The sequence below is a fragment of the Sceloporus undulatus genome, chromosome 2 (assembly GCF_019175285.1).
Source record: "Sceloporus undulatus isolate JIND9_A2432 ecotype Alabama chromosome 2, SceUnd_v1.1, whole genome shotgun sequence".
Classification (NCBI taxonomy): Eukaryota; Metazoa; Chordata; class Lepidosauria; order Squamata; family Phrynosomatidae; genus Sceloporus; species Sceloporus undulatus.
The window spans coordinates 132,240,696-132,267,949 of NC_056523.1; the positions used below are offsets into that span (position 1 = coordinate 132,240,696).

General features: G+C 44.1%; 1 protein-coding gene across 7 annotated transcripts in view; it reads right to left on the bottom strand.

Moving 5' to 3' along the window:
• TBCD (tubulin folding cofactor D) overlaps nucleotides 1–27,254 on the bottom strand; it is a 172,133-nt gene that overhangs the window by 53,359 nt on the left and 91,520 nt on the right. For 6 of the 7 annotated variants that reach the window (XM_042448420.1, XM_042448419.1, XM_042448415.1 and 3 more), the window contains 3 exons: nucleotides 24,276–24,305; nucleotides 3,119–3,204; nucleotides 391–471 (listed from right to left, as the gene is read on the bottom strand). In XM_042448420.1, coding sequence (XP_042304354.1) covers nucleotides 391–471; nucleotides 3,119–3,204; nucleotides 24,276–24,305 — 197 coding nt within the window. The remainder of the gene's footprint in view (nucleotides 1–390; nucleotides 472–3,118; nucleotides 3,205–24,275; nucleotides 24,306–27,254) is intronic. The other variant, XM_042448421.1, reaches the window with a different exon arrangement.

The window sequence follows — 27,254 nt, forward strand, 5'->3', positions numbered from 1 at the left end:
TAATTGCAAGTCAGCCATTGCTAGTAATTTGGAATAATGCATTTAACATAATAAAAATGGTCACACTGATAATCTAACACAGAAAAAGATTATACAAGTACACTGCTCCCTCGGGTTACGAAATTAATTCGTTCCGCGGCCGCTTTCGTAACCCGAAAAGCCTTCGTAAGCCGAATTGCCATAGGCGCTAATGGGGAAAAGCCGCGTTTCGTGCGAAAAAGCGCCGAAAAGCACCAAAAAATTTTTTCGTAACCCGAAAAAACATTCGTAACCCGGAACAATGATTTCCAATGGGATTTTTTCGTATCCCGGAAATTTCGTAACCTGGGTATTTCGTATCCCGAGGTACCAGTGTATTGATTTCCCCAAAATCAGCATGAATAACCTTACCCATCCCAGTGGTTAATCTTCATGTTAACCAAGTGATCAATCATTGGCTGGGTATACTCAGAAAATCCAGCGATATATACACTGAAGAGACAGAACAGTTGCATAAATTCACAAACACAAAAAAAGCTGAACTACTCTTACAAGCAAATCAACATACTTCTCCCCCTGCACTTTCTATGACAGTAACAACTCCAGACTATGCAAGATTTAACTGTTATGATACAACATCTGCCATAATGTCATGCATCTGCAGGAGGTAACAGGACTACATCCTCTCCAGCAGCACCAGTTGTTAAACTATTAGGTATTTTATTACTTAAATATTTCTACGTCATCTTCCCCCACCCCTCAAAAATGTTTCCAAGATGGCATGTTGTCATTACAAAAACCTTTAAAAAATAACATCCATTTCAAAAATATTTGGGACAACTGAATAAAACAGTTTAAAATCAAGAATTGAAACAACACACTTTGATATCAATTTAACATGAAACTAACAACAATGACTAAAAATCTAGATGTAGTTTGACTCCAGATTTACCAATTAATGCTGAATTTACGCCTATGTTTTTATTAATTAATAGATTACGTCTAGATTTACAATTTGAATAAGTCACAAAGGATGAGAGACAACTTGGATCTCAAGAGGAGCATCTCTTTTTGTGTTGTGAATGGAACTTAAAAAATCTTTATTTTCTGGAGTACCAGCATGGCCAGAAGGAGAAGGGGCCCGTCTGCATCTATTTTTGGTGAAGGGTCTGGAATGACTTAGGGAGCTAGGGATGTTTAGCCTGGAAAAGAGAAGGTTAAGAGGTGATATGATAGCCCTGTTTAAATATTTGAAGGGATGTCATATTGAGGAAGGAGCAAGCTTGTTTTCTGCTGCTCCAGAGAACAAAACCCGGAACAATGGATGCAAGTTCCAAGAAAAGAGATTCCACCTCAACATTAGGAGGAACTTCCTGGCAGCAAGGGCTGTTTGACAGTGGAACACACTCCCTCAGAGTGGAGTGGAGTCTCCTTCCTTAGAGGTCTTTAAACAGAGGCTGGATGGCCATCTGTTAGGGATGCTTTGATTGAGAGTTCCTGCATGGCAGGGGGTTGGATTGGATGGCCCTTGTGGTCTCTTCCACCTTTACGATTCTATGGAAATGAACCTTTAGAACAAATCTCTAATTACCATCTTTCTCAAGGAAAATAAGTCTTTGTACCTCAACATAGATTGAAAGTAACCAATACTCCAATGATCAACTTTTCTGCCATCTCAAAATATTAGAAAAGTAGCAAAGAAATGCCTTACTGACTCATTGCTTTGTTTAGATATAGAAAAGGGAGTTAGGAAATTGGCTGAGTGTAGGAGGAAGGCACGCACAAAGGAAAGCAAATAGCAAAGGGAGGGTGGAGTGGAAAAGCGTGGGCTGAACAGCTTAAGGATGAAAGGGATAATCAAGAAATAAGATAATTCAGGGACCTAGTAACAAAAACAAAGGGAACCACGCGCACATCATAGATACCGAAACCTGTTCCTCTTTTTAAAAGCTGCAAATCATCAATTATATGGCTCAGGTTCATAGCTATTAGGCAGACTGTATCTCCCTATATGAACTGGCCTGGGCGCTGAGATCCTCAGGGGAGCGCCTTCTCTCCAGCCTACCATCATCACAAGTACGGTTGGTTGGTGGGGAAATGAGAGAGGGCCTTTTCCACAGCTGCCCCTAGACTCTGGAACTTCCTGCCCAGGGAGACCAGAATGGCCCCTTCCTTGGTCTCCCTGCGCCGGCAGGCTAAGACCTACATGTTTAGACAGGCTTTTAAAACATAACGTTTTAAAGGCATGTGATGGGGTGTTGCTATATTGTTTTAATGTATTTTAAGCATTTTCATCTTTTTAAACGTGATTTTAGCATTGAATTTGTTTTAATTATTATAGTAATTTAATTCTATTTTAATATACAATTTTTGTATGCTTTAATTACATGGTGTTTTTTAATGTTGTAAGTCTCCCTGATTCCCAGCCTTGGGAGAAGGGCAGGATATAAATATGTAAATAAATAAATATCAACCAACATCAGTTTACCATGACTTCACTTGTATTCAGCAAGTACATAAATTCATATTACTGAATAAAAACTAAAACCATCCCACAAGCTGACGTACAAGATGTATTTAACTGCAGTACTGACCTATACATTACATAGATTGAGTTGGCAAGATTCTGAACTCCATTCTTTCACACTGAATGTGGAGAGCACATTTCTGACTGCTTACTCAAAACCATCTCTCTGCATGTAGTATATTAGGACATTCAGAAGAGGGCTACTTTACCTGCTCTAAAGTGTTAGGTTACTGTGTGCAATATTTTAAATAAAGAAATATTCAGAAGCATGGATTTGCCCTGTACTAACAGTAGCCTCCAGAGTTCTATTATCTCGCACTATCACACTTGACTTTGCATTGCTGATACTGTAGATCTGCTCTTATATAAGGCTTCTAATGAATTAATTTCATTGTGAGGATCTGTTAAAAGGATAAGGAACATCTAGTTGTTTCTTTTGTTTATAAAAACTGTGAGTCTAAACAGGAACTTCACAATGCATGCACTTACGTCAGAAAGAACAAAAAGAATCACACCTTGAGGTTACCCATGTGGCTGCTGGCAGAAACATGAAGGCATTTTAAAGAATAAAGTTATCTATGTATTTATTAACATGCAGGTAATGCCTCTTACCTTATATTGAGGAAGCAGTTTGCTCTGTTACCAACAGCAAAATAATCAGCTGCGGTCAAAATGTCAATTCCATGTGGGAATGTACCCTATATCAAAGAAAATAAAGAAAAATATATATGATTTCATATGAATGAGATGGAAAGTTGTACCTTCTCTTGAGTAAAAACTTAACACTCTTTTGAAAAAAAAATACTGTACTGAAAATACTGAATTCCTGAGCCAAAGATACCTTAATGTCATCCACAGACACCACAAATACACACACACTGCAAGGGAAGCTAATGCAGGAAATATACATGTAAAATGATATGTACATTCTTCCAAATGCATGAGGACTAAAGATTCCACTCAGATCATCAACGGGAGTATTCTATTCACATTTATTGAATGCAACCTTTCTCAGTAAGATCAGGAATGCTGGGTATCTCAGGGGAACACATAGTGTTACCTAAAGAACAGGTGGAGGGGACTGTCAGAGGGGACTGTCAGTGATACTTTAAATGTTGGGGAAATTAGCTTTGCGAAAGACTTGGATAACCTTTGGATTGTGGACACCAATATATCAGCACTAACATGGAGGACTGTGGGTTCTGAATAAATTATGCAGAGTGCATTCACACACATAAGATAGTGATCCAAATATAGAGCTAACTGAAATAGAAATATGAAAAGGGAATAGCAGAGTTTTTAAGGGTTGCAGTGAGGTTCTAATTACCTGTCCAAAAAGAATGTATAAGGCTGAAGTGGCTCAGACTGGGAGGTCTGAGGCTGACAAAGAGCATACAAAGAGTGCAGGTATTGTGTGTAGGCCAGGCTATTTGTGAAAGATTAGGTTTTGAAACCATATTTATACCTTAAAACTAGCCCTAGGTGATGGGCTATCTGGCAAGTAACAAAGGCTAAATCAACTGTCCCAAGAATCGACAATGGGATTCCAGACTGGTTGATAGTTTTAACAAAAGCTACGATTGGCTGGAAACACAATGGGGGTAGGCAGAGAGAGAGTGGCTTACTGCTTTGGGTGTGAATAGATCCTTTGTCTCAAGTTTCAAAGGAAATGTGGATTACTTGGGGGAAGGGAGAAGTGATTTGATAGTTTTGTTTACTTGGTTGTACACATGCCTTGGGGAAGCAATCCTTCTTTCCTGGCAACTTGACCTAGTGTTCCTGAAAGTAATACGAGATATCAAATTATGAGATATCAAATTATGAGGACCCCAAAATACGGTATGGGATATGCAGGACTGTTTAACAATAGAGACAGTAAGGGCAAGTGACCAAGTGAAGTCCCATTTCCAGTTTTAACCTCCCCATGGTCCTTGCCTGGCAAAGCCTTGGTTTGGCCCAGAAAAACCTGCTCAACTCGCTTTCCTTAAAATGTATCCTGGCACCAAGGAATTTCAATCCCACCCCCATGGATCTGAACAAAACATGTGGAAGAAAGGTATACTGTACGTATTTCTTTCTCCTACTGTTTTGCCACCTTTCCAGGGTTTACCACTGCAATCCACATCTTTCCCTCACTGAAGATGAAGCACGACTATGCATCCCCCATTGCCTAGCTACCCAGTGTGCTCCTAGTACAAAGTTCTGGCAAATCTCTGATCTTATTTCTGTTGTTCTCTCAAACAGCCTATGGGGAGTCTACTATCTAGACTACCATTCTTAAATTATATTGCAAACATGCTAGTTTATGGGTCAATCTCACTGATAGAAACCAGAGCTCTGGAAAAACAAAGACAAAACCACAAAACAGAGGGGTCCCTCAGCATAAGAGCTAAATTTCTTCCAGTCATTGTTATTCCTAATAATGGAAAAATAGAACTCAGACATGGACAGAAGTGTCCCAATCATTTATAACAATGTATTGGTATCGGCCAATCTCTTCCCCTCCAAACCCAATTATTTGTATTTACTTTATTTATACCCCTCTTCAGCCCTAAAGGCTCTCAGAGTGGCTTACAGATACAGTAGTTATTTAGACGGTTATTATGTAGATGGGTTTTAAATTAAAAGAACTTGATACTCTGAAGATTTGCTAATTTAAAATGAATATCCAGAGTTTCACAAATATAATTTAGTTTCTTCCTCATATCAATCATGCAGATGATTACTGTTCCTGGCATTAATCACCTAGTTTTCAACTCTCAATCTCCCAGCACACCTTTCCTACTTGGAAATTCACTGTGTCACTCTTAATTGTTGATATATAGGTCAGATAGCTAGTATGTGATCAGCTGATTTGGTATTGTCTTAGTATCATACTACAGAACAGTAAGCCTTTCCTGAAAGTCACTGAGAAGGGCAAACTGAAATTAATTACTAAAATGTTATGACTGAAACAGTTACTGGCCTATGGACATGTTCCAGACATTTGATGGAAATTTTTGATTTCCCATTCACCTGGAGCCATAGAAATTCATAATGATACAGAATATATATCTTTACTCACATTATTTGAAATGCTTGTGGTGAAACCTTCCTACCTTACAGTACACCACTGTTCACGTGACTATACATTCAAGCATGCATGCATACATATCATGAGAAGAACAGAAATTGGTGATTGTTTGCAGAACAGACTGGTTGTCTGTACCTGTGATTCTTCGAGTGATCATCTGAGCACTCATACAAATGAGAATGTTCTATAACTGAGTAGCTCTGCAGAAACCCCACCCCCTCTATCTACCATGCATGTCCCAGCCTTCCATGCTACTGTCCTCAGTTTCAAAGTCTGCTGAGAATAACAAGGGCCTAATAGAGGAGAGAGGTGTGGCTGTGTGAGGGTACAGATGACCACTCAAAGAACCACAGCTACAGGTAAGCAACCCATTCTTCTTTATGTTCTCTGTGCCTCATACAAGTAGGTAACTGTAAAGCTGACTGTAGAATGGTGGGTCAGGTCACTGCATGAGAGATGAAAGCACAGCTTGATTTAAACCACAAAAGGAAAGTGTATACAGTGCTCCCTCGGGTTACGAAATTAATTCGTTCCGCCGCGGCGTTCGTAACCCGATGCATTTCGCAAGCCGAAAAGGGCTTTCCGTTAGCGCTGGCAAGCCGCGCGTTTGAATTTCGCGCCGAAAAAAAATTCGTAACCCGAAAAAACCTTTGTATCCCGGAACAGTTTTTTCCAATGGAACTTTTTCGTATCCCGGAAATTTTGTAACGCGATCAATTCGTATCCCGGGGTACCACTGTACTGTAATCAGAAGGCTAACACTTGATGGACATCCAAAGAGTGGAGTGATTTATCCAAATATGTTGATGGTTGTGGATGGAACATAGACAACATAATGTCCTGATTCAGGTGGAATTGAGAGACCATCTTAGGTAGGAATGTGACGTAGGATTCCTTATGATAAAAAGAGCTCATCACATTTAAGGGCTGCAAGTTCTCTTGCCCACCTGGCTGAAGTTATCACAATGAAGAATCCTAAAATGTTAGTCCACAATAGCAAAGGGCTCAAAAAGCCTATGAATCAGTTGCAACAGGATCAACATGGAAGGGCATGGTAGGTTTGGGGCTGAATCAGGCAGATAGAGGCCAAGACCCTGATGCACTTCTTAACCACTGGGTCAGAAAATATCACTGACAAGGACTGAGATGTTGGTTGCTGAACAACGATGGCTGTGAGGTAAAACTTCAGTGAATAAAATGTGAGGTCTTGCTCTCTAAGATGTAATAAAAAGACATAATAAAAAGTGCAGGACTGTGGAAACTTTTATGGGAAGACATTGCTCAGACCTGGAAGACATGAAAGAACAAAAGAACCCTAATTTGTAGTCATATGATCACGTGATAGGATTCTTTCCATAAAACTTGTAAGACAGCTGTCAATCTAGGTGAATTCAGGAGTGATCCTCCAAGCCACCAATTTCAACATCTTGATGTCCAGGTGGAGTACCTGCCCATGCAAGTACGAGAGGAGATCTGGGCATGGAGGAAGAACAATGTGACATCTTCTGAACAAGCAGAGAAGCGGGGCAAACCATACTTGTTTGGGCAATATAGCAGAAATAATTGCATGCTTTTGGGCCAAGGCTGCAAACAGGTTGACACGAGGAGTGTTCCAACTGAAGGTTATGATTTGAAAGACACGGTGAGACAGACATAACTCATGTTGGAAAAAACAAGCATGACTGAGTGAGACTGCCAAGACATTCTCCATCCCGGTGAGGTGGATAACTATGGAGTAATTGCTGTTGTGGAACACCAATTCCAGAATGCAATGGTAAGGATGAACGACATTATGGAGTAATTACTTCCTTGTCTGTTGACCCACGGCAACCAAAGCCGTCTCTGTGCCATAGCCAGGTCTCATGCCAGATTGAAATGGATCAAGATAAGCCATTTCATCCAGAAATTCCTGGAACTGGGAGGCCACCACTCACTCCAGAACCTTGCCCAAGAGTGGAATGTTAGAGACTGGCCAATAGTTATCTAGAATGGTGGGATCCAGGGAGGTCTTTTGCAGTAACAGCTTCAGCGCAGCCTCCTTTAGGCAGGATGGAAAATTGCCTTGCTGCAGTGAAGCATTCACCACTCTCTTTACCCACTTGGCCAGTCCCCCTCTAGCTGATTTCAGAAGCCAGGAAGGGCAAGGATCCAGTATGTACATGGTGGCCCTCACTTCTCCAAGAATGCTATCTAGATCCGCAGGCTGCACAAACAAACTTATCCAATAATATGGGACAAGCAGGCACTATGATTACTTCCACTAGATCTGTCTCAACTACAGCATCCAAGTCAAGAGTGAACTCGAGCAATTTTGTCTGCAAAGTGTATTGCGAATTCCTCAGAGTGAGCTGTCAAGTGGTCTTTTGTTTCTTTCTTGGAGGGCAGAATGTAAGAGGCCCCTGACAACTCGAAACAAGTCTGCTGGATGACACTGTGCAGATGCAATGGTGGCAGAAAAGTATAGTTCCTTTTCTGCCACCACTGCCATGGCACAGGCTTTCCAGTGTGTTCTAGCCCGTATTCGGTCGGATTCACTCTGAGTCTACCACCATCACTGCTCTAGTCTCTGTCCCGCTCGTTTCATCACCACCAGCTCCCTGGTAAACCAGGGGGCACATCTGGATCCACTACGTGGGAGGGGACACTTAGGGGCAATCGTGTCCACTGCCCTGGCCATTTCCCTATTCCAGAGATCAGCCAAGGCTTTGACAGCTGCCAAGGCAGCAGGAAATTCCCCAAGAGTCATCAGGAATCCATCAGGATCCATAAGCCTCCTGGGTAAAATTAGGTAATTTACAAAATTATGGGCTTCATTAACCTAGGCAAAGGGGATGAGGATCATGCTGTGCATAGCACTGCTAACTGCTTCACTTAAAAGTACCTGCTGCGACCATTTTATATAGGTAATCCACACAACTAAACACAATGCAAGCGCTCCCACTCTCCTGTCTAGTATGTGAGAACTTGCAACGTCATAGCACAGAGTTGTGGTTTTTCTTTTTTTAATTCAACAAGCCCTGGGCTTTGGGAGAAATTCTCACACTCAAAGAAATCTCATCTTTTACTATAAAAAGCTGTGTGTGTACATGCCTTCAAGTCACCGGTTGAAATATAGTGATCCCATAAATTTCATAGGGCTTTCTTAAGCAAGCAATAGTCAGAGGTGGTTTGCCCATCCCTTCCTCTGAAATGCAGGGTGATTCAAAAAGAATGGTGCAAAACTGAATAAGAACAGCTTTAGTTTTGCATCATTCTTTTTAAACCACCTGGTACATACTACAGCCCCTACTATTTGTTGACAGTCTCCCATCCAAGTACTAACCAGGGCTGACCCTGCTTAGCTTCCAAGATCAGACTGGATCAGATCAGCCTTTAGGGGATTTAGGCCTGACCCAGTTTCAAAATCCCATCCCCACTTGCAGCGTATGAAACGTCCATTAGCAGAGCACTGTCTTTCATCCTAGCCTCTTTCACAGGGTTGTTGTGAGGAAAGGACAGGGGAGGCACACTTTGCCAAACAACTTGCAGCAAGCCTACCCCACAAAAATGTGGTGACTGTTATCAAGGTGTACACTAGTTCTTTGGTTCCTTTCCTGCCAAAATCATCAATAATATTATTTCTTTCAACAGAAAAATAAATCACCCTTCTAGTCAGAAAAAAGTTGCTTGTTGCATCATATTATAAAACAGATTAGGAAACAAAATAATGGATCGGGCACACCTAGTATAATTATCAACCAGTCTCTTAGGCTGCAAAGAATACCTAAAGGAAGAAGGTGGGTCACTAGTATTGTTGCTTCTTACAGGTTGTATTACAGTAACAAAGTTGTCTCTTGCAGTATTAAAAAACAGCCCACTCATAGGTCTTCTGGACTAGTTTTATGTTCTGTGAAATTCACTGCTTCTTAAATGGAAAGCTAAAGGCCTTATACATTTATATGCGTATTTACTTTGCCTAGTTAATTCCCATGCAACCAGACCTACCAACCTCCTCTGCTTTCTTGTTCAATTATTTCTAATTATTTTGGATTCTACATACACTTAGTATTCAAGGTAGCTAACACGAAAGAACAATCAACAATCAGCACATAAAAAGCAGAACAATTAAACCCAAAAGGCAAACATTGTGGCATATAATGAAAACATCAGAATTGGCCAAAGTTTTATTAAATTATCATCCCCTGAGAACAGAGGCTAAGTAGAGGAAATCAACTTCCTATGTGAGACTTTCACAACAGAGGTGGATTCATAGAAAAGGGCCTCTCACGCAATTCATTAAAATGTTTAGAACATGACTGGTGTGCATAAGAAAGCTTCTCCTTCAAATCATAGGATGGAGGAAGAATTATGAGCCTGCCTGACATATTGAATGTAAGTTCTACTGCATAACTCACCACCCAAACTGTTAGGCTTGTGCATACATGAGAGAGGATTTTCACTGCAGAAGCACCTCAATTGACAGGAAACTCCATCCCAAGCAAATCCATTCCCCTAGCACAGAGCCCTCAACATTCAGCCAAGAATGCAATGCCTTTGGTCCTTAAAGCCAGGGTTGGCTTTTGGAACTGTTTCAATTGTGTTAGGCTTTTAATTTTAAAAAAAATTATTCTAAGAATGATTTTATCTGTTTCGCATCAGCTTGAGCTCTCTAGTAGGCAGAGAGGAAATCAACAAATATTTTAGATAAATAATAAACAATGCAACTTGATGTACTTAAGACATTCATCACTGTAACAACAGAAACATTTAAGGATAATTTCAAAAAATTAAACTCTACTTTGAAATCCTTGTTGTTTCCTACACTAAGCAAAGGGTGGCGGGGTGTCTGTGTGTGTGTGTGTGTCATTGCAATGAATACTTCAAAAGAAGCTTCATGTGACTCCGGCTTCAGAGATATTCAGAAACACAGACAAACAATCTATGTACTTACTCAACATATTGCTTAGGTCCAATTAAGAGGTCATCCCTGAAAGGACACTTACCAACAGTTCAATGTTCCTTCTCCAAGCACCACTTTAAAAATTAGTATCGCCAGGTATTATCACATACATGGCAATTGTACCGATCTTTCTGTTTATTCTCTTCAAAATGATTGCCTACTGATTGCTGCTCAATTTCTTGCCCATTCACTTCTGTTACCAATCAGGAATTCAATATTGTTTCCTGCCCCAACAATACTGGATTCTGTACTTTTATCTCTGATTCTGCCTGGCAATGTATAGAAGAATGCCTCCCCACACACACAGCTATGGACAGAGACCACTGCTTTCTGTGTACTGAAATAGTGAAATACATTTTGTCTTCCCCCTCATCTTTCTAGGCTGAGACATAAAAAAACAGTACAATATAAAACTGAAAACACTTGTAAAACACTGACAACGGAAAAGAGTCTAAAAAGAGAGAGATGCTTCATCAATGGACACATGCATAGAAAGCAGTAAATTAATGCAAACTTACAGACACTAATTCATTAACTTAAAAATGATATTTGGATATAAAACATGTTTCTTCAATATTTTCTGTAAGAACAGCTAAAACAAAGCTGCAAGTTTGGGAGCCAAGAGCACCACCCACTCGAAATAGGATGAAGTCACAGCAGGGTGTTTACTAGATGATGAGACTAGTAGTTTTGTGATTACTAAAATCTCTGGGGTAAGAACACAGAGCAATCTGAACATCCTACACATCTACCTAACTTCCATTTAGGACACATCACAGTCTGTGCCCTCCCTACCCTAAATCCAAAGCTTTCCTTCACCATCCCTTTTCATCTATGAGCAATCCTTTGAAGAAGCAGAATAACTTTTTTATTTGTTGATAATAATTTATAATTAGATATCAAGCTATGTGTAAAGTCCTACATAAATACTAAGCATCAGCATTTGAGCAAGAGATGCAAGCTGGAAAATTCCACCAGCTGGAGTATCATATATAAGTATTCATAATATAACTCACAATATTATCTGAAATCTGAATGGAACTGCACACATTCAAGAATAACCAAACATAAGGAAACACGATCCAAAATGGTTAAACCAAGGTTGAGAAGAAGATGACTGCACTTATAGACCACTGGGGAACTCACTATCGATCAGCAAAAATTTCAGGCTCCCAATTATTTAACCATACCAGCAAAACATGACTGTTCTCCCAACAATACTGCTGAAACAAAGAAAGCTTGGGGGGCGGGGGGTAACCGTGAGTGGGTTGTTGTAGGTAAGGGCTATGCACTTTCATGCACATTTGTGGCAGAGAAAACAAATTCTTATGTTCAAGAGTTCTTTAATTATAGGTACCGTATGTCTTTTGAACTGGAGTACACATGGTGGAATTCACTGTCACAGAAAATTTAAAAAAGCAGATGCTGCAAAACTCAAGTCTGCCCACCCTGGGTTAAATTCCTTTGAAAAAGAGAAATAATCCAAGGCTGTATTGGCAGAAGGATCAAGCCAAATTTCACTTTTAAGCAACTGCCTCCCACAATGCCGCATCATAACCAGCAGTAGCATGTTCACCAGGTGAACCAGATTACTTTGCCACCTCAGTAAAAAAAAGTCAATGGAGGGTGTGGTAACAGTCACCTCAGGGTGCAGAGACATTTAAGGGAGTTGTTTCAGTTTCAGAGCCAGTGGGAATCAGGGTTGAGATTAAATGCAAAAACTGGTGAAACCCTGAGGCATCAAGGATTGAATACAACAAATATGAACAAGTGCTAGATTTCTGGTATTATTTTTGTTTTTTAAAAAACGAGGTCAAAATGTATGGTCTAACCAATTTGGCCAACAATAATATTTGAAGAGATTCAAAATACTGATTTTTTTTTTTGGCTTCATCCCATTTTGTGTTCCCTTTGCAGATACTCCAACTGTCACAACTCTCCCTCATTAATCTACAAGCACACACAATAAATACCATGTCATTCTATCCAAATGTTAACAGTTGCTTTACTGACATACAGAATAAAACCCCACAGTCACTTTTCACGTGGAAGATATTAATTGATTCTACTGTGGAAATAACTGAGCATTCCTGTAAAAGATATTTCTGAGAAAGATGTTGCTTCCAGAAATACTTAAAGCTGCACTTATCATGCCCCTGATTTTGTTTTCAGCAATCACATGGAATATGCATATTTCTTGCAACTGTTCCCACACTCACACACACACACACACACACACACACAATATATATATATATATATATGGACAAGTTGCTTACCTGTAACAGTATTTCTTTGAGTGGTCATCTGCGAATACATACAAATGGGTTTCACTGTGCCTGCGCAGTGCTGTTCGGAAACTTCTGGAATCACTAGGCAAAGTTTACTTTGCAACATATAGAAACTTTTTGGCGGTAACTCCGCCCACCCGTTATAAGGCCCCTGCCTTCCTGCTCTTTTCCCCAGTTCCGCAATTTTTCCGCCAAGCAGGTGATGGAAAGAGCCAATAAGAGCAGGACACTGAGGGGATGGACGGGTGGGATTTGTATGTATTCGCAGATGACCACTCGAAGAAATACTGTTACAGGTAAGCAACCTGTCCTTCTTCTTCATGGTCTCTGCAAATCATACAAATAGGTTTAGACTGACAAGCTTAGGTAAGCGGCGGAGGGAGTGTCCTGAAACCAAAGCTATGGTAAACCAAAGGCATATTTATTGTAACAATAAAACCTTGAACCATAAAAAGAGTCAGTCTTTTGTATGTGCACAAAAACTCAACACAGCAATACCATTGCAAAACCTGAGAAGGGGATGTAAGGTCATGCAAGACCAATCCCATCGGAATTGTGCAAACCAACATTCAACAGAATGTAAAAACAGTGGCATTATTTACATAAACCTTGTAAACAACAATCACCAGTAGTGCACTCAATGTAACCCTTAGACCAACACAGCCCTCCCGAAAGCTGCGTCTCGGATGGCCCTGGTGTCCAGCCTATAATGCTTTATGAAAGTCAAAGGCTGGGACCAGACAGCAGCCTTGCAAACATCCTCCAAGGGGATCCCCGACAGGAATGCTGAGGATGCTGAAACTGCCCTTGTGGAATGGGACCGAACCCTATCAGGGAGAGGTTTACCCAAAAGCTCATAGCAGAGGTGGATGGTACCAGCCACCCATTTGGAGAACCTCTGCGGAGACACAGGCAACCCCTTCTTCGGTTCCGAGTAGCACTGGAAGAGCCTCTCGGATCGACTGGAGGCAGCATTTCTGTCCATGTAAAAAGCCAGCGCTCTCCTGACAACGAGCGAGTGCAGGCTTCGCTCCGCATCTGAAGTCAGGTTGGACGCCAGAGTAGGCAACACAATGTCCTGGCACATATGGAAAGCAGACACAACCTTGGGCAAGAAAGTAATGTCTGTCCGGAGGACTACCTTGTCCATGTGAAATCTTAGGAAGGGCTGGTCCCTCCGCAAGGCACAGAGTTCACCCACGCGGCGGGCAGAGGTGATGGCCACAAGAAAAGCAGTTTTTCAAGTCAATAGTCTCAAGTCCGCTGTGGCCATCGGTTCAAAGGGCTTGGATTGGAGGGCGGCCAGCACCGCCTCCAAGCTCCAAGACGGCGCCGGTACCGACACAGGAGGGTGTAGGTTGGCACATCCCTTAAGGAACCCCTTCACCAAGGGGTCCCTAAAGAAGGAAGCCCTACCCTCAAATTGGTACCTGAAACAAATTGCAGACAAATAGCATTTGATGGATGTGAGGCATAACCCATCATCCAAAAGCGCCATCAGGAACTCCAGTACCACTGGAGTGGACACCTGAGTCGGAGACAAGCCCTTTCAATCAAGGAAGAGGTTAAACCTCCTCCACTTCAGGGCATAGGATCGCTGGGTGGAAGGTTTCCACGCAGCCAGGATCACAGTCCTCACCGCATCCGGCAGTGAGGCTAGGGCTGGATTCTCCAGGCCACCAACAGCAGGTTCTCGATGTCCGAGTGAAGAATCTGGCCGTCCTGGATTGACAGCAGGTCCGGACGGAAGTCGAGGCGGAGGAAGCATCTCTTGGAGAGGTGGAGAATGGATGCGAACCAAGGTTGCCTCAGCCACCACAGGGTGATCAGGATCGCATCCGATCGGTCTGTTGCAATCTTGGACACCACCCTCATGATGAGGGGGAAGGGAGGAAAGGCGCAGAGCAGCTTTCCCATCCAGAGGAAGGCGAACGCGTCTCTGAGGGATCCGTCCATTCGCCTCCTGGAGCAGAACTGGGGACAGTGGCTGTTCCATTCGGTCGCGAAAAGGTCGACATGGGGGGTTCCCCACCGATCGAACAGGTCGCTGGCCGTCTCCGGATGGAGCCTCCATTCGTGGCACACCGAGGGAGATCTGCTTAGGCGATCCGCCAACTCGTTGTCCTCTCCTGGAAGGTGAATTGCCTGGAGGAGCACCTGTCTGTGGATGCACCAGTCCCAAATGCGGAGAGTGATCTCGAGCAGAGTCCTGGATCTGGTGCCTCCCTGTTTGTTGATGTAATACATCACGGTGGTATTGTCCGTTCCCAGGAGGACCACCTTGCCTGCGACCGAGGATTCGAATGCCCTCAATGCCTTTTCGACTGCCAGCATCTCTAATGCGTTGATGTGGAAATGCTTGTCCTGGGCGGACCACTTGTCCCTGACAACCAGGTCGAGCAGGTGGGCGCTCCAGCCTTCCAGGGAAGCATCGGTTGTCAAAGTCAATTGAGGCTGAGGTTGGTGGAAGGGCATCCCGATACAGATATTGTGGCAGTCCAGCCACCACCTCACAGAAGCGGCCACCGGTCTTGGTACCGTCCTCCATCAGAGAGAAGACTGAGAGGAACCAGGACTGCAGGGAGCGGAGGCGAAGCCTTGCCCACGGTGTCACGAATGTTGTGGATGCCATGTGGCCCAGGGCTACCTGGACGTCCCTGGCCCTCACCCTTCTGTGGGAGATGCAAGACCTCAGCGATGCTGTCAATGCCTGGAAACGGTCTGGAGGGAGAAAGGCGGAGCATCTTTCGGAGTCGAGGATGGCTCCGATGAACTTGGCCTGCCTGGTCGGTGTGAAGTGGGACTTCTCTTCGTTGACAACCAAACCGAGGGAGTCCAAAAGGTGCAAGGTGAATGAGACTGCCTCTTGGAGCTCTTGTTGTGAGTCAGCGGCAAACAACCAGTCATCCAGGTACGGGAAGACTCTGTGACCCCTCTGATGGAGGTATGCCACCACTGGAGCCAGGCACTTCGTGAAGACCCGCGGGGCCGTGGCAAGGCCGAAGGGAAGCACATTGTAGTGGTACGCGGTGGAGCCGATGGCGAAGGCGAGGAATCACCGGTGGGACTCCCAAATTCCGATGTAGAAGTAGGCATCCTTCAAGTCGACCGTCACGAACCACAGGTCCTGGTGGAGCAGAGGCAGAATAGAAGCCAAGGTTACCATACGGAACCGGCGGTATTAAAGAAAATAGTTCAGATCCCTCAAATCCAAGATGGGTCTGATGCTGCCATCTGCCTTCGGTACCGTAAAGTACCTGGAAAAGAAAGCCCTGGAGTAATGTTCGGGCGATAAAGGGGAAATTGCCCCCTTGTCTAGCAAGGTGCGCACTTCGTCGAGAAGGGTGTCCGAGGGGAGAATGGACATGAAGGCTCCGGTTGGGGGGAGCTCTTGGAACTCGAGGGCATAACCCCTACGGACGATGTTTAGGACCCACAAGTCCGTTGTAATGGAGGCCCAAGTGGTGGCAAAGGGCCTCAGAATGTCCAAAAAGAAAAGGGTGGAAGAGATGAAGTGCGCTGGAACCCTTCAGGCTCTCTTCTTCCCCTGGTCTGTATCCTGCCGGCGGGACTTTCGGTACCGGGGAGGAAAGTTGCGACGGCCAGAGGAGGAGGAAGACTGAGAGGGGTAATGGCATCTCTGGGAGCCTTGCTGCTGAGATTGCCGGTCCTGGTGGAAGGGCCCCTGTGACTGACCTTGGGGCTGCCACGGACGCTGCCTCTTCCTGAAGGGCAAGATGGAAGCCGACAACATCCCGTGCTTCTTGTCCGCCGCCTTCATCCTGAACTTTCTATTCAGGCGTTCGTTGGTCTCGGCGTGGAAGAGGCCGGTCCCATCGAGTGGCATGTCCTCGATGGCTGACTTCACGTTGGAGTTGAGGTCCGACCCCCTCAGCCATGCATGTTGCCGCAGAGCCATCGATGCCGACATGGCCCGTCCCGCACAGTCAGCCACATTCCTGGAGGCAGTGATGAGCCAGCTGCCGATGCAGTGGGCCTCATCACGGATCTCTACCAGGCGCCGCTGGACTTCATCCGGGACGTCCGGGATGAGTGGCGAGGTCCCTTCCATTAGGGTCTGGATATAGGCCCCCATGCAGGCATTATAAGTGATGGCCTTGACCACGAGGGCTGCCACTGAGTAGGCCTTCTTGGCTAGACCATCAACTTTTCTTGCTTCTCAGTCGACTGGAGAAGTAGCCTGCTTGGGGACGAAGCCCTGCTGAGCCCCCTCCACTATCGCCGAGTTCTGCTGGGGTGGTCGGCCAACCAAGAGCAACTCGACGGGGAGATGCAGTAGAGGGACTCGATCCTCCGGGACGATCCTACCAAGGAGGCTGGCACATCCCACGACCTCCGGACGATGGACTCCAAGGACGGCAGCAGTGGGATGGAGGGCGGTGTGGGCACCCAGCCATGCACCCGACGTTCCACTGGGTCCCGAGCCTCCTCCTCGGGGAAGGAGAGCTCAATGTCCAGGGCCCTTGCCATCTTGATGATGTGCTCGTTGAATGAACGCACATCATCGGTTGGAGACGACGGCTCAGGGTGGTGCATCCGTTGCAGGGACGCCTAGACGGAGGTGTCGTCGTCCGAAGGGTCCCCCGACGGTGGCAAGGGCTCCTCCTCCGAGTCGGTGTCCGATGTCAGCGGGATATCTGGGACCCAGACTCGAGAAGCGGGACGAGTCGGGATCTGAAAGGCTAGCGGCTCTGTCGCAGGATGCTGTGGGGCAGATGTTGACGCCGTTGGATGTGATGACGGGGGCTTCTCTCCCTGAGGGGCCACAGGACACAGGTTCAGCCTGGTGAACTCTCGGAAGGCGGTCTCCCTCGGCACTGCCATGTAGTATCTTCCCGTCTCCGAGTCAAAGAACATGTCAGTGTTCTCATCCACTGGTTCATCGTCATCCAAGTGGAGAGAGAGAGAAGGAGACTGCCTCCGGCCGACTGTCCCTGCATCAGCACGGGTGAAGTCCACCGTTAAAGGCAGCGGTGTGTCCAGGACGGGAGCCGTATGCGAGGCGTAGGAGTCCTCTGGATGCGAGGAGGCTGGCGTGAGAACCTTCTTGGATGGGAAGCGCGGCTTATGGGAAGTGCGCTCCTTCCCCTTGGAGGACATCGCCAACCCACTCCGGTCCCGAGTGGGCTTGGACTTATTGGGTGCGGAGTCCTCAGTCGCCTCCTTGGAGTGACTCCTCTTTGATGATTGCGGCGTCTCAACACGATCCTCAGGGGGGAAGAAGGGATTGTCCGGCAGATCTGAGAGGACAACGGCTCCCACGGACTGCGGCTTAGATGTCTTGCCCTTGTCCTTGCAGCCTTCCTCAATGTCACCGAGGATGCCCCCCATCTCGGGCAGCTTGGAGGCGTGTCGAGATGCCTTCGATGACGCCTTGGAGGACTGGACCGGCACAGTCAGGACCTCCACCTCCGCTCGATCCTTCGAGCGCGAGCGCAAGCCCTCTAGGGACGGCTTCCTCCTGGACTTCGCCCTGGGCTCGGAACCCTCAGTCCCTGACATTTTGTGGGGGCACTTGGAGGGCTTGTCGGTGGCACTGGGTTTCTGCGGACCACGGGCCACATCGGTGGTGGTGGACGACTCTGCCATTGGTGGGGCAGACACCACGCTGGACACACTGGCCCGGGAAGAGGAGGCAGCCGATGCAGCCGAGGGAGCCGAGGATGGACGCGGACCCCCCTCTTGGACTTTACCCTGAGCGATGGCCGAAGTCAGCTGGGACTCACGATTCTTCCGAGCCTGGGAAGAGAGGGACTCACAGAGTGGACAAGCCTTCGGGTCGTGGTCCTTTCCTAGGCACAGGAGGCAGGAGGAGTGCGGATCTTGAACGGGCACCTTGCCTCCGCAAACATCGCACTTTTTGAACAGTGCAAGCATTCTTCCGAAGTCGACAAAGTGAAAGGGAGAGTCCAAAAACGAGGTCAACAAGCCGAAAGTCCGAAGTTACCAGGGCGGGAGAAAGAGAATGGTCAAGAGACAGTCCGAGGTCAAAAGTGAAAGTGATTCCAATTGCAAGCTAAAGCGAGCGAAGTTCCCTGAAGCAGCTAGCGCGGCGGAAAAAAGGAACGGGGAAAAGAGCGGGAAGGCAGGGGCCTTACAACGGGTGGGCGGAGTTACCACCAAAAAGTTTCTATATGTTGCAAAGTAAACTTTGCCTAGTGATTCCAGAAGTTTCTGAACAGCACTGTGCAGGCGCAGTGAAACCCATTTGTATGATTCGCAGAGACCACGAAGAAGAAATATATATATATATATGTATATGTATATGTATATGTATATATATATATAAACAGTAGCTAAATACAAAGTGATTTACCGAATTTTTCCATTTCCTTACACAGAGATGTTAACTGTAAGAATTGGACCCAAGCTACAAATGATGTTAAACAAGCAGTTTAACATTGTACTTATCATTTTCAATTATTAAAGCAGTTGATCACATTCAGAACTGAGACTATGGTGGGCAAAGCTGAAACTTTCCCATAGCGTGCTGTAGTACTACCTAGAAGTACTGCTTCAAAGATGCTTATTTGCATAGGGAGAGAAGCTCCTATTTGTTTCCAGGCCACAGCAAAGAGAAAGATTGTGTTAAACTCCTCCTCCTAAACCTGTGACATTCCGCACCTTTACTGAGGTTCCCAGCACTTAAAATCGTAACCATGATTTAATATTCCACGTAACATGACATCCTTGGTTCAGGCCTCGGAGGGAGAGAAGAATGCTGGACCTGATCCCCTCCCCCTCTCACCATTCATTCCCTTCTCCTTTTGTGTCATGCCTTTTTAGATTGTAAGCCTGAGGGCAGGGAACCATCTATTATCCCCTCTGTTGTAAACCGCTCGGATTCCCAGTGATTGGGCGGCATATAAATAAATCCTATTATTATTATTATATAATAATTACTATAATATTATATAATATTATTATTGTTGTTGTTGTTGCCCTTAGACTACTGTATTTTAAAAGTAGTCTACTGAGGAAGCTGGCAGAATCCCAGGGAAGCAAATATTACAAGGCATCAATTTGGAATTACTGTATATACTTGTGTATAAGTTGAGGCAGGTTTGGGGGCCAAAATTATGGATTTTGATATGACCCATGGATAATGGTAAAATTTAGGGGCATGTTACAAAAGGTGTAAAGGACGAAACAAAATAAAAACAATCTCAAATAACTTACAAAATTCTGGCAGGCATAACTGTTTATGCTTACCCTAAAGGCAGGATGGATGAAGAGGGAACTACAGTAAATGGTCGCTGTGCATGTTTGGGGTGGTGACAAGAGGAGAGAGGGTTAAGAAAACATGGACATGTTGACTTTCTGGGTGCTCCTTTGAGTCCAAGCACCAAAGAGCTGACATCGCTGCCATTTTCCCACCCAGCACTTCAAAAAGGGCAGAAGTGGCACTGCAGCAGACAGAGTAGATAAGGTCAGTGCTTCTTTTGGGTCCTCTCTTGCCTTTCACTACTCTACTCAGAGAAGGGGGTGTTCCTTTTTTGATAAGAATTAAGGTACGTACAGCACTTACACTGACCCATGGATAAGTCAACCTAGGTTTTTAGGGTCGATTTTTTGACTAAAATTTCTAGACGCACACACACACCGTGTACTGTGGGAAATGACCCTAGGCACTTCAGTACCTAAATGCTGAAAGACTAAAGCTCAAACAACTGACTGAGGACCAGGTGCCCAAGAGGTAAGGTAGACAAAGAACATTTAAGCTTTCAATAATACATTATGGAAGTGGAACATCTGATGACACATTAACAGAAAGAATTTTAAAAATAAATTCCTTAACTAGCATTGACTATATGAGCATATAATAGTAGTACTAAATGAAACTCTTCTTTCCCGTTCCTCAGTCAACTAGCTGCTAAACTCTGTGCACAAGTCAAGAAGATTGGGGTTTTTATTGGTGCAAAAAAAGTGGCATTTTGCCTCGTACTTTTGGGCTGGAAAAACACCTGATTGGGACCAAGGCATATGGTTGCTGCAGCTCCAATCCGGCAATCAAAGGGGTGGCATCAAACCACCCCTTTAGGGATGTCTGTTTCGGCCCTCTGTCAGCCTCAGGCTAGCAACAGCAAACTCCTCTCTGACAAAACGTGCCAAGAAAACTCCATGATAGTTTCACCTTATTGTGGCCATAAGTTGGAAATGACATGAAGGCACCAGACATACAAGTCATGCTCTCTCAGCCTCAGAGGATGGCAATGGAAATCCCCCTCTGACAAAGCTTGCTCCATGATAGTTTCACCTTAGGGTTACCAGGAACTGGCACTCAGAAGAGAAAGAGGGTGCTCTGGGCCCATAAGCTGGAAACAACTTTGAGGCACACAACAACAAGCATAATAAAGCACAGAAAGCACAGCACAAGAACAAGAACAAAGAGAGCAGTTTGAGTGTGCGACTGTGGAGACCAGGGCTTGAATCCCAGCTCAGCCATGAAATCCACTGGGAGACCTTGGGCAAGTCACACTGTCTCAGCCTCAGAGGAAGGCCATGGGGGAAAAAAAAGAAAAAACCCTCTGAAGAAACCTTGTCAAGGAAACCCTATGATAGGGTCCTGTTAGAGTTGCCCTAAGTCAGGAAAGACTTGAAAGCACACAAAACCAACAACAACTGACAGGGCAAATCACACTCTCTCAGCTTCAAAGGACGGCCAATGGCAAAAAAAAAAAAAACCTCTCTGAAAAAACCTTGTCAAGAAAACCTTGCAAGAGCGTCATGTTAAGTCAGAAACAACCACATTCCTGCTCAAAATAGAGGACCATTTGGACTCCTTCCAGGAGAGAAAGAGGCAGGAAGGCCCCCTAACACCACACCTTTCCACACAGAGAGCCAGCGTGGTGCAGTGGTTTGAGCGTGCAACTCTGGAAACCAGGGATTGAATCCCAGCTTGGCGGCCACGGAAACCGGCTGGGTAATCTTGGGCAAGTCACACTCTCTCAGCCTTAGGGGAAGGCAAAGGCAAAAAAACCCTTGAACAAATCTTGCCAAGAAAACCCCAGGATAGTTTCGCCTTAGGGTCAGCAGGAACAACTTGAAGGCACCACACACCCTTGGCACACTCTCCCAGCCTCAGCTCATGAAGCAGCATCTCATGTGACTGCATAACTCTGATGTATTTCTCAGGGCTGTTCTTTTGGTAGCTACACTACCTCAGCCTCAGAAGACGGCAATTGCAAACCCCCTCTAACGAAAGTTGCCAAGAAAACCCTGTGATAGGGTTGCCAGAAACAACCTGAAGGTAAACAACATACAAAAACATATACACATGCACAATATGGAAGTCACACTCTCTCAGCCTGAGATGACGGCAATGGCAAACCCCCTCTGATGAAACTTACCAAGAAACTCCTGTGATAGGGTCACCAGAAATGACATAAAGTCTGGGAGGAGGCGATGCTAATGGGATCTCCCTGGGGACTCTGCCTCACGGGGGCAGGGTCAGTTTTCTGAGGGAGAACCGGGCTGCAGTAAGAAGCAGGACTGGCCGGCCGCATCTCTCCACCCCTCCTCGCAGTGGCTGCCACATGCCCACCCAGATGGTTTCGTATGCCACAGCTGGCATGCATGCCATGTGTTCACCAACACAGCCCTATTACAAGTAGGAAAAAACTTTATGCTGTCACTACTGTTAAACGACTCCTTAAAAACCTTTGCTAACCTACTAAAAATAATCTGGAAAGCTGCCAGTACTTTGTTTATTTATATCCCACCCTTTCCCCAAAACTGGGGGAACAACCTTCAGCCTTATGCCCACATCCAATTAATTGTTTCTTAGCCTGAAGAAGAATTACTTGAGCCCTACTGCTTTTTTTTTGGGGGGGGGGGGTTTGCCCACTCCCCTCAAACCACCACACCAACAAATTTGACCAATAAAAACTATCAAGTGGAGACCTAACTTGATGCTTCCTAATTCAATCAATATAAATTCCATTCATTAACAATGCAGAGATACAGTATGATCTTCCAATTAGTGCCAGAAACATCCACTTGGGCCACATGCATCCAGTGCACTCAAGATTTTTTTATTTTGTCTTGGAGGTTTTCCTGAGAGTGAAATCAATTAGACTAGAAAATGGTGGCATTTCAGTCTAGTAATAAAGACAACTCCACTGACCTATACCTGGCTAGGAAAAGTACTATTGCTGGAGATCAGAGGGGGAATGCTTTCCATCAGCAACAAAATGTGCTCTCTTGTTCCCTCATGTTCCATTGCATTTAAAAAGTTACTACCTAAAGTATACCTGGCATTGCCCAGTCCTGTACCTAGCACTCCAATGGGTTACTATGGAACTTTGTGTCTCTTCTCCTTTTTTATCCTGGAAATCTCACCAGCAGCACATCACACAGCCTGTCCTGTATTCACATCTTTTTTTTCACATCAAGAAGCTTATCAGCAATGCCTCAGTGTGTTTTTGTTGCCTGGTTCTGTAACTAATACCCTCCCAATGAGGTCCATGGAGCTTCTTGATTTTCCATTTGCCTCCCTCCTTTTCGAGGCATCGGGTCCACTGTCTTGAAGATAAAGATAGGAGTGTGTATAACAAATGAGTGACAGATGTTCACTGGCTGGTGGAGAATCAGTTTACACCTGAATTGCCCCTGGCTGAGGGACTGAGAGGAGGGAGATGCAGTGGTGAGAATGAAGTTTTTTTGTTCTTGCTTTATTCCCACTGTATCCCCAGATTTGGAAGTTTGGCTTGAAACTTGGCACTGCAACTTAAAACAACTACCAAAAACATTGTGACAAATTTTGAGATATCTAGCTTGATGTCCAGATGACTTATGGTTGTCATAAATGAGCATAAGCAGAGACTGTAGTAATTGTGTGCCTTCAAGTCGTTTCCAACTTATAGTGACCATAAAGCAAAAGTATCATGGGGCTTTCTTGGTGAGATTTATTCAGAGGAGGTTTGCCATTGCCTTCCTCTGAGGCTAAGAGGGTGTGACCTGCCCAAGGTCACCCAGTGAGGGGTTCATGGCCAGGCTGGGAATCAAACCTTGATCTCCGGAGTCATAGTCCAATGCTCAAATCACTACAGAGATACTCACTCATGTTACAGATCAATCTACCATTGCTGAATCTCAGGATAAGTGAGTAGCAGTAAGAATTAAACTGCACAGAAATAACTGTCCACACATAGTTCCAGATAAACTCACCAAAAGCTTCAGCACTATGCTGATTTGAAGGGCAGTACTGTTTCATAAGCTACATTTTAAGATGCTGAAGGCTCTTTCACAGGATATATGAAAGGATCATAATTGTGTTTTAATAGGTACATGCAAAGTATCGCCATGATAACTTCAAAATCACTTATCAAAATTCACAAAACTTCCCTTTCTACAAGTGACAAAATGCCTATATTTAATTTTATGCTAGAGTAGATTTACAAGAAATTGAATGAAAAGACTTGTGTTTTTTCTAAGTTACCTTACCTGTCTACCAACATTCTCCTGGAAGGCAGCCTAAGAACAGAGAACAAACATACAAAAATGAGTCAGGTTTGCTTGCAGATAAACACCAGATCTTAAATTCAAAACAAACATGCAGCAATATAAATGACCCATGGGCTTTATTTTAAAAGCTAAAGTCAGCTTTGTTGGGTGAATATGCCCTCAAGGAGTTGTTGCTACTGCTGCTTTATGTGCTAATGCTCTTTTCTATTTGCATTTTGCATGCCAACAGTTTAAGAATGAGTGTTTATTAAAAAATAAACACACCCACATCCGTGGCCTTGTATGCTGACACAGGACTTACTATCAAAAATGAAAAGACAAGACCTTTATGAGTACCAAAAGAGTGTTTTTCTGTCATGCTTCTGGAAAAGTCTACGTGTGCTAGATTTAAAATTTTCAGAATTCTAAACTTGTTCCCACCTAAACAAGATGAGAAAACCGTTGCCAGTAGCTTAGCCGGAGTGGTCCTGTTTGACAGCCTTTACTTTCACAACAAGTTTTCACATATTTTTAAACATGGATTTCGCACAAGCTGCCAGTCCGAGATTCCTTTATTTTTAATTAATAACTTGTATTTATTGTTAGTACTATACTATAGAGAAAGGAAAGTATGTTGTATTTTTTTTCTTTGTATAAGATTGTGAAAACTTTTTACATTAGGGCAGCTTAAGAAAATTTTCTATTTATGTTGATGTTTCAGTACTTGGCAGGAAACAAAAAACAGTGTTTTCTCTGAACATGTAAACTCCAAAGCATGGACCAGCTGGCACAATTTTTTGTTTACATATCACAGGAATTTAACATCATAATGTTAACGGACACAAAGTCTCATAGGAGGAACAAAAAGGTCATTCTTTCAGACACATTTTGTAAATGTTGAAGTCTCCAAATTCTGTTTCTGACGTGACTATGAACAAGTTGGACAAGCTATGACTACCTCTGAGCAGCAGCTATGGAGCTGCACAATTATCTGCCCCGCATGCTGACAATAGCTTCCTAAGATCCATACACAATTCAGGAAGTTCTCCATAGAGAGCTTTTACTTGTTTATACTTCTTTTTAAAACTACTAAATGTAAGAATGCTTTTAATATTTTACCTCAAAGATAACCAGATGTCTGTCTTCAAGTGCCACTGCATGCAGATATATATATTTCGACCAATACTGAATGCTGACACAGAATACCGAGTACACACAATACTGAATGCTGAGTGCTAGTTTTAACTTGGGAATCTCTTTCCTTACAGAAGATTGAATTGGAAACATAAATACCATCAGTCAAGGCAGGAATGGGGTTAGAGGTGAAGTTTCAGTGAAAATAAAATCAACCAAAGGGTTGTGATTGTAGGGTCTGCAAGGCTAAAAATAATTCTTTGAAAAGGTACATTTAAATATACTAACTTTAATGGATTGATTACAATAAGGCCACCATATCCACAAGAAGTCCTGTTGACCCCACTAAAGCCACCATGCTGTAGCAAAGCAGGATGAGAGTTTTTTGCAAACCTAGATATTCTCACACATTCATCCACACAGAGACACTACCTTTGATTTACAGTTCATAGCCAAAAGAAAGGTATTTTTGTTCTACGGCCCTGCACTGTAATTAAAAAGTATCTGGAGCGCAACAAACCAATGGATGGATTGAGTTGAATAATTTAGTCAAGAGCATTTAAGTGTGCCTAACTTAAATGGAGTAGACTATTCACAGATAATTTACACTAAGCAGCAGAAACTGCCGTCAGATAAACCACTCTTTCTACCCTTAGAAAATATTGCGAACATGATAAACTAAGTCTATTTCCAACTCTTCAGAGTCAGTAAAATTCCCACAGACTTCAAAAGAAAACCAAGCACATATCTTGAGGCAATTCGGTGCATTCTTAATTTCATAATACAGCATGCCCATCATTTCAAATTAACAAGCTTTAAATTACATGATTTCTACTCATCAATTTGTTCTACCTTCTGAAAACAACAACTGTGAAAAAATGAATTTAGCAGGCACATAAAATCACTCCAATGTGTAGTTTAAATTTGAATGAAACCATGACTTCATAGGAAAGGTGAAGGAGGGAACTGGTTACTAAATTAATCTTTACTTTTGGTGTTGAGTCATGTTAAATCTGTCTTAGCTTGAACCGCTGGTAGATATCCAAAATGCTAGTGGCTACTTATTTCTGCCTACTACCTTTTGTTATGTCATGGGAAAATGCTACACTCATTTAAACAATTCTAAATAATAGCAACCATTTAAGTTACCAATTCCTACCTTAGCTATTTAATCATTACTAATGGGGACTACTACTTTATACATTAAATTTGCAAAATGCTCCCAGCCTAGTTGCATATAACTATTACAATGTGTTCTTAATTTATAAATGTTTAGAAAGGGTAGCTCTCAAGATCTTTCGCAAATCTGAATTTATCCCTTGTAGATAACTTACAGTACAAAACTTCTAAATCATGATGAACACCAAAACCATGCAAGCTACCTCCATGCAAGTTAACGGATGAAGAGATTCATGTAGTTTGCCATGACACTGGAGTCATCTTTTCCTTACAGCAATTTTCCCAGATTCTTTTAAAACACAAGGGCCCGTTACAAACGGGCCTTAAAGTACGTGACGAGCCCGTACTAGGGTTAGAAAGGGGCATCCTTTCCGGACACCCCTAACCCTAGTATGCGCTCCGCACGTAGAAAATGGCGGCGGCCATTCCACACAGCTGCCGCCATCACTACGTCACGACCGTGCCGCCTCCAAACTAGGCGGCGCGGTTGTGACATATTGGGGCCACCCCAGGGCGCCTAGTGCGCCCTTTCCAAGGCCCCGGAAGGAGCTCCTTCCTGGCTTTGCATCGCTGGGCGCAGCCTTCAGACGGCTGCGCCCAGCGACGCCCAAGGACATCGCAGCGACGCCCAAGGACATCGCAGCGACGCCCAAGGACATCGCAGCG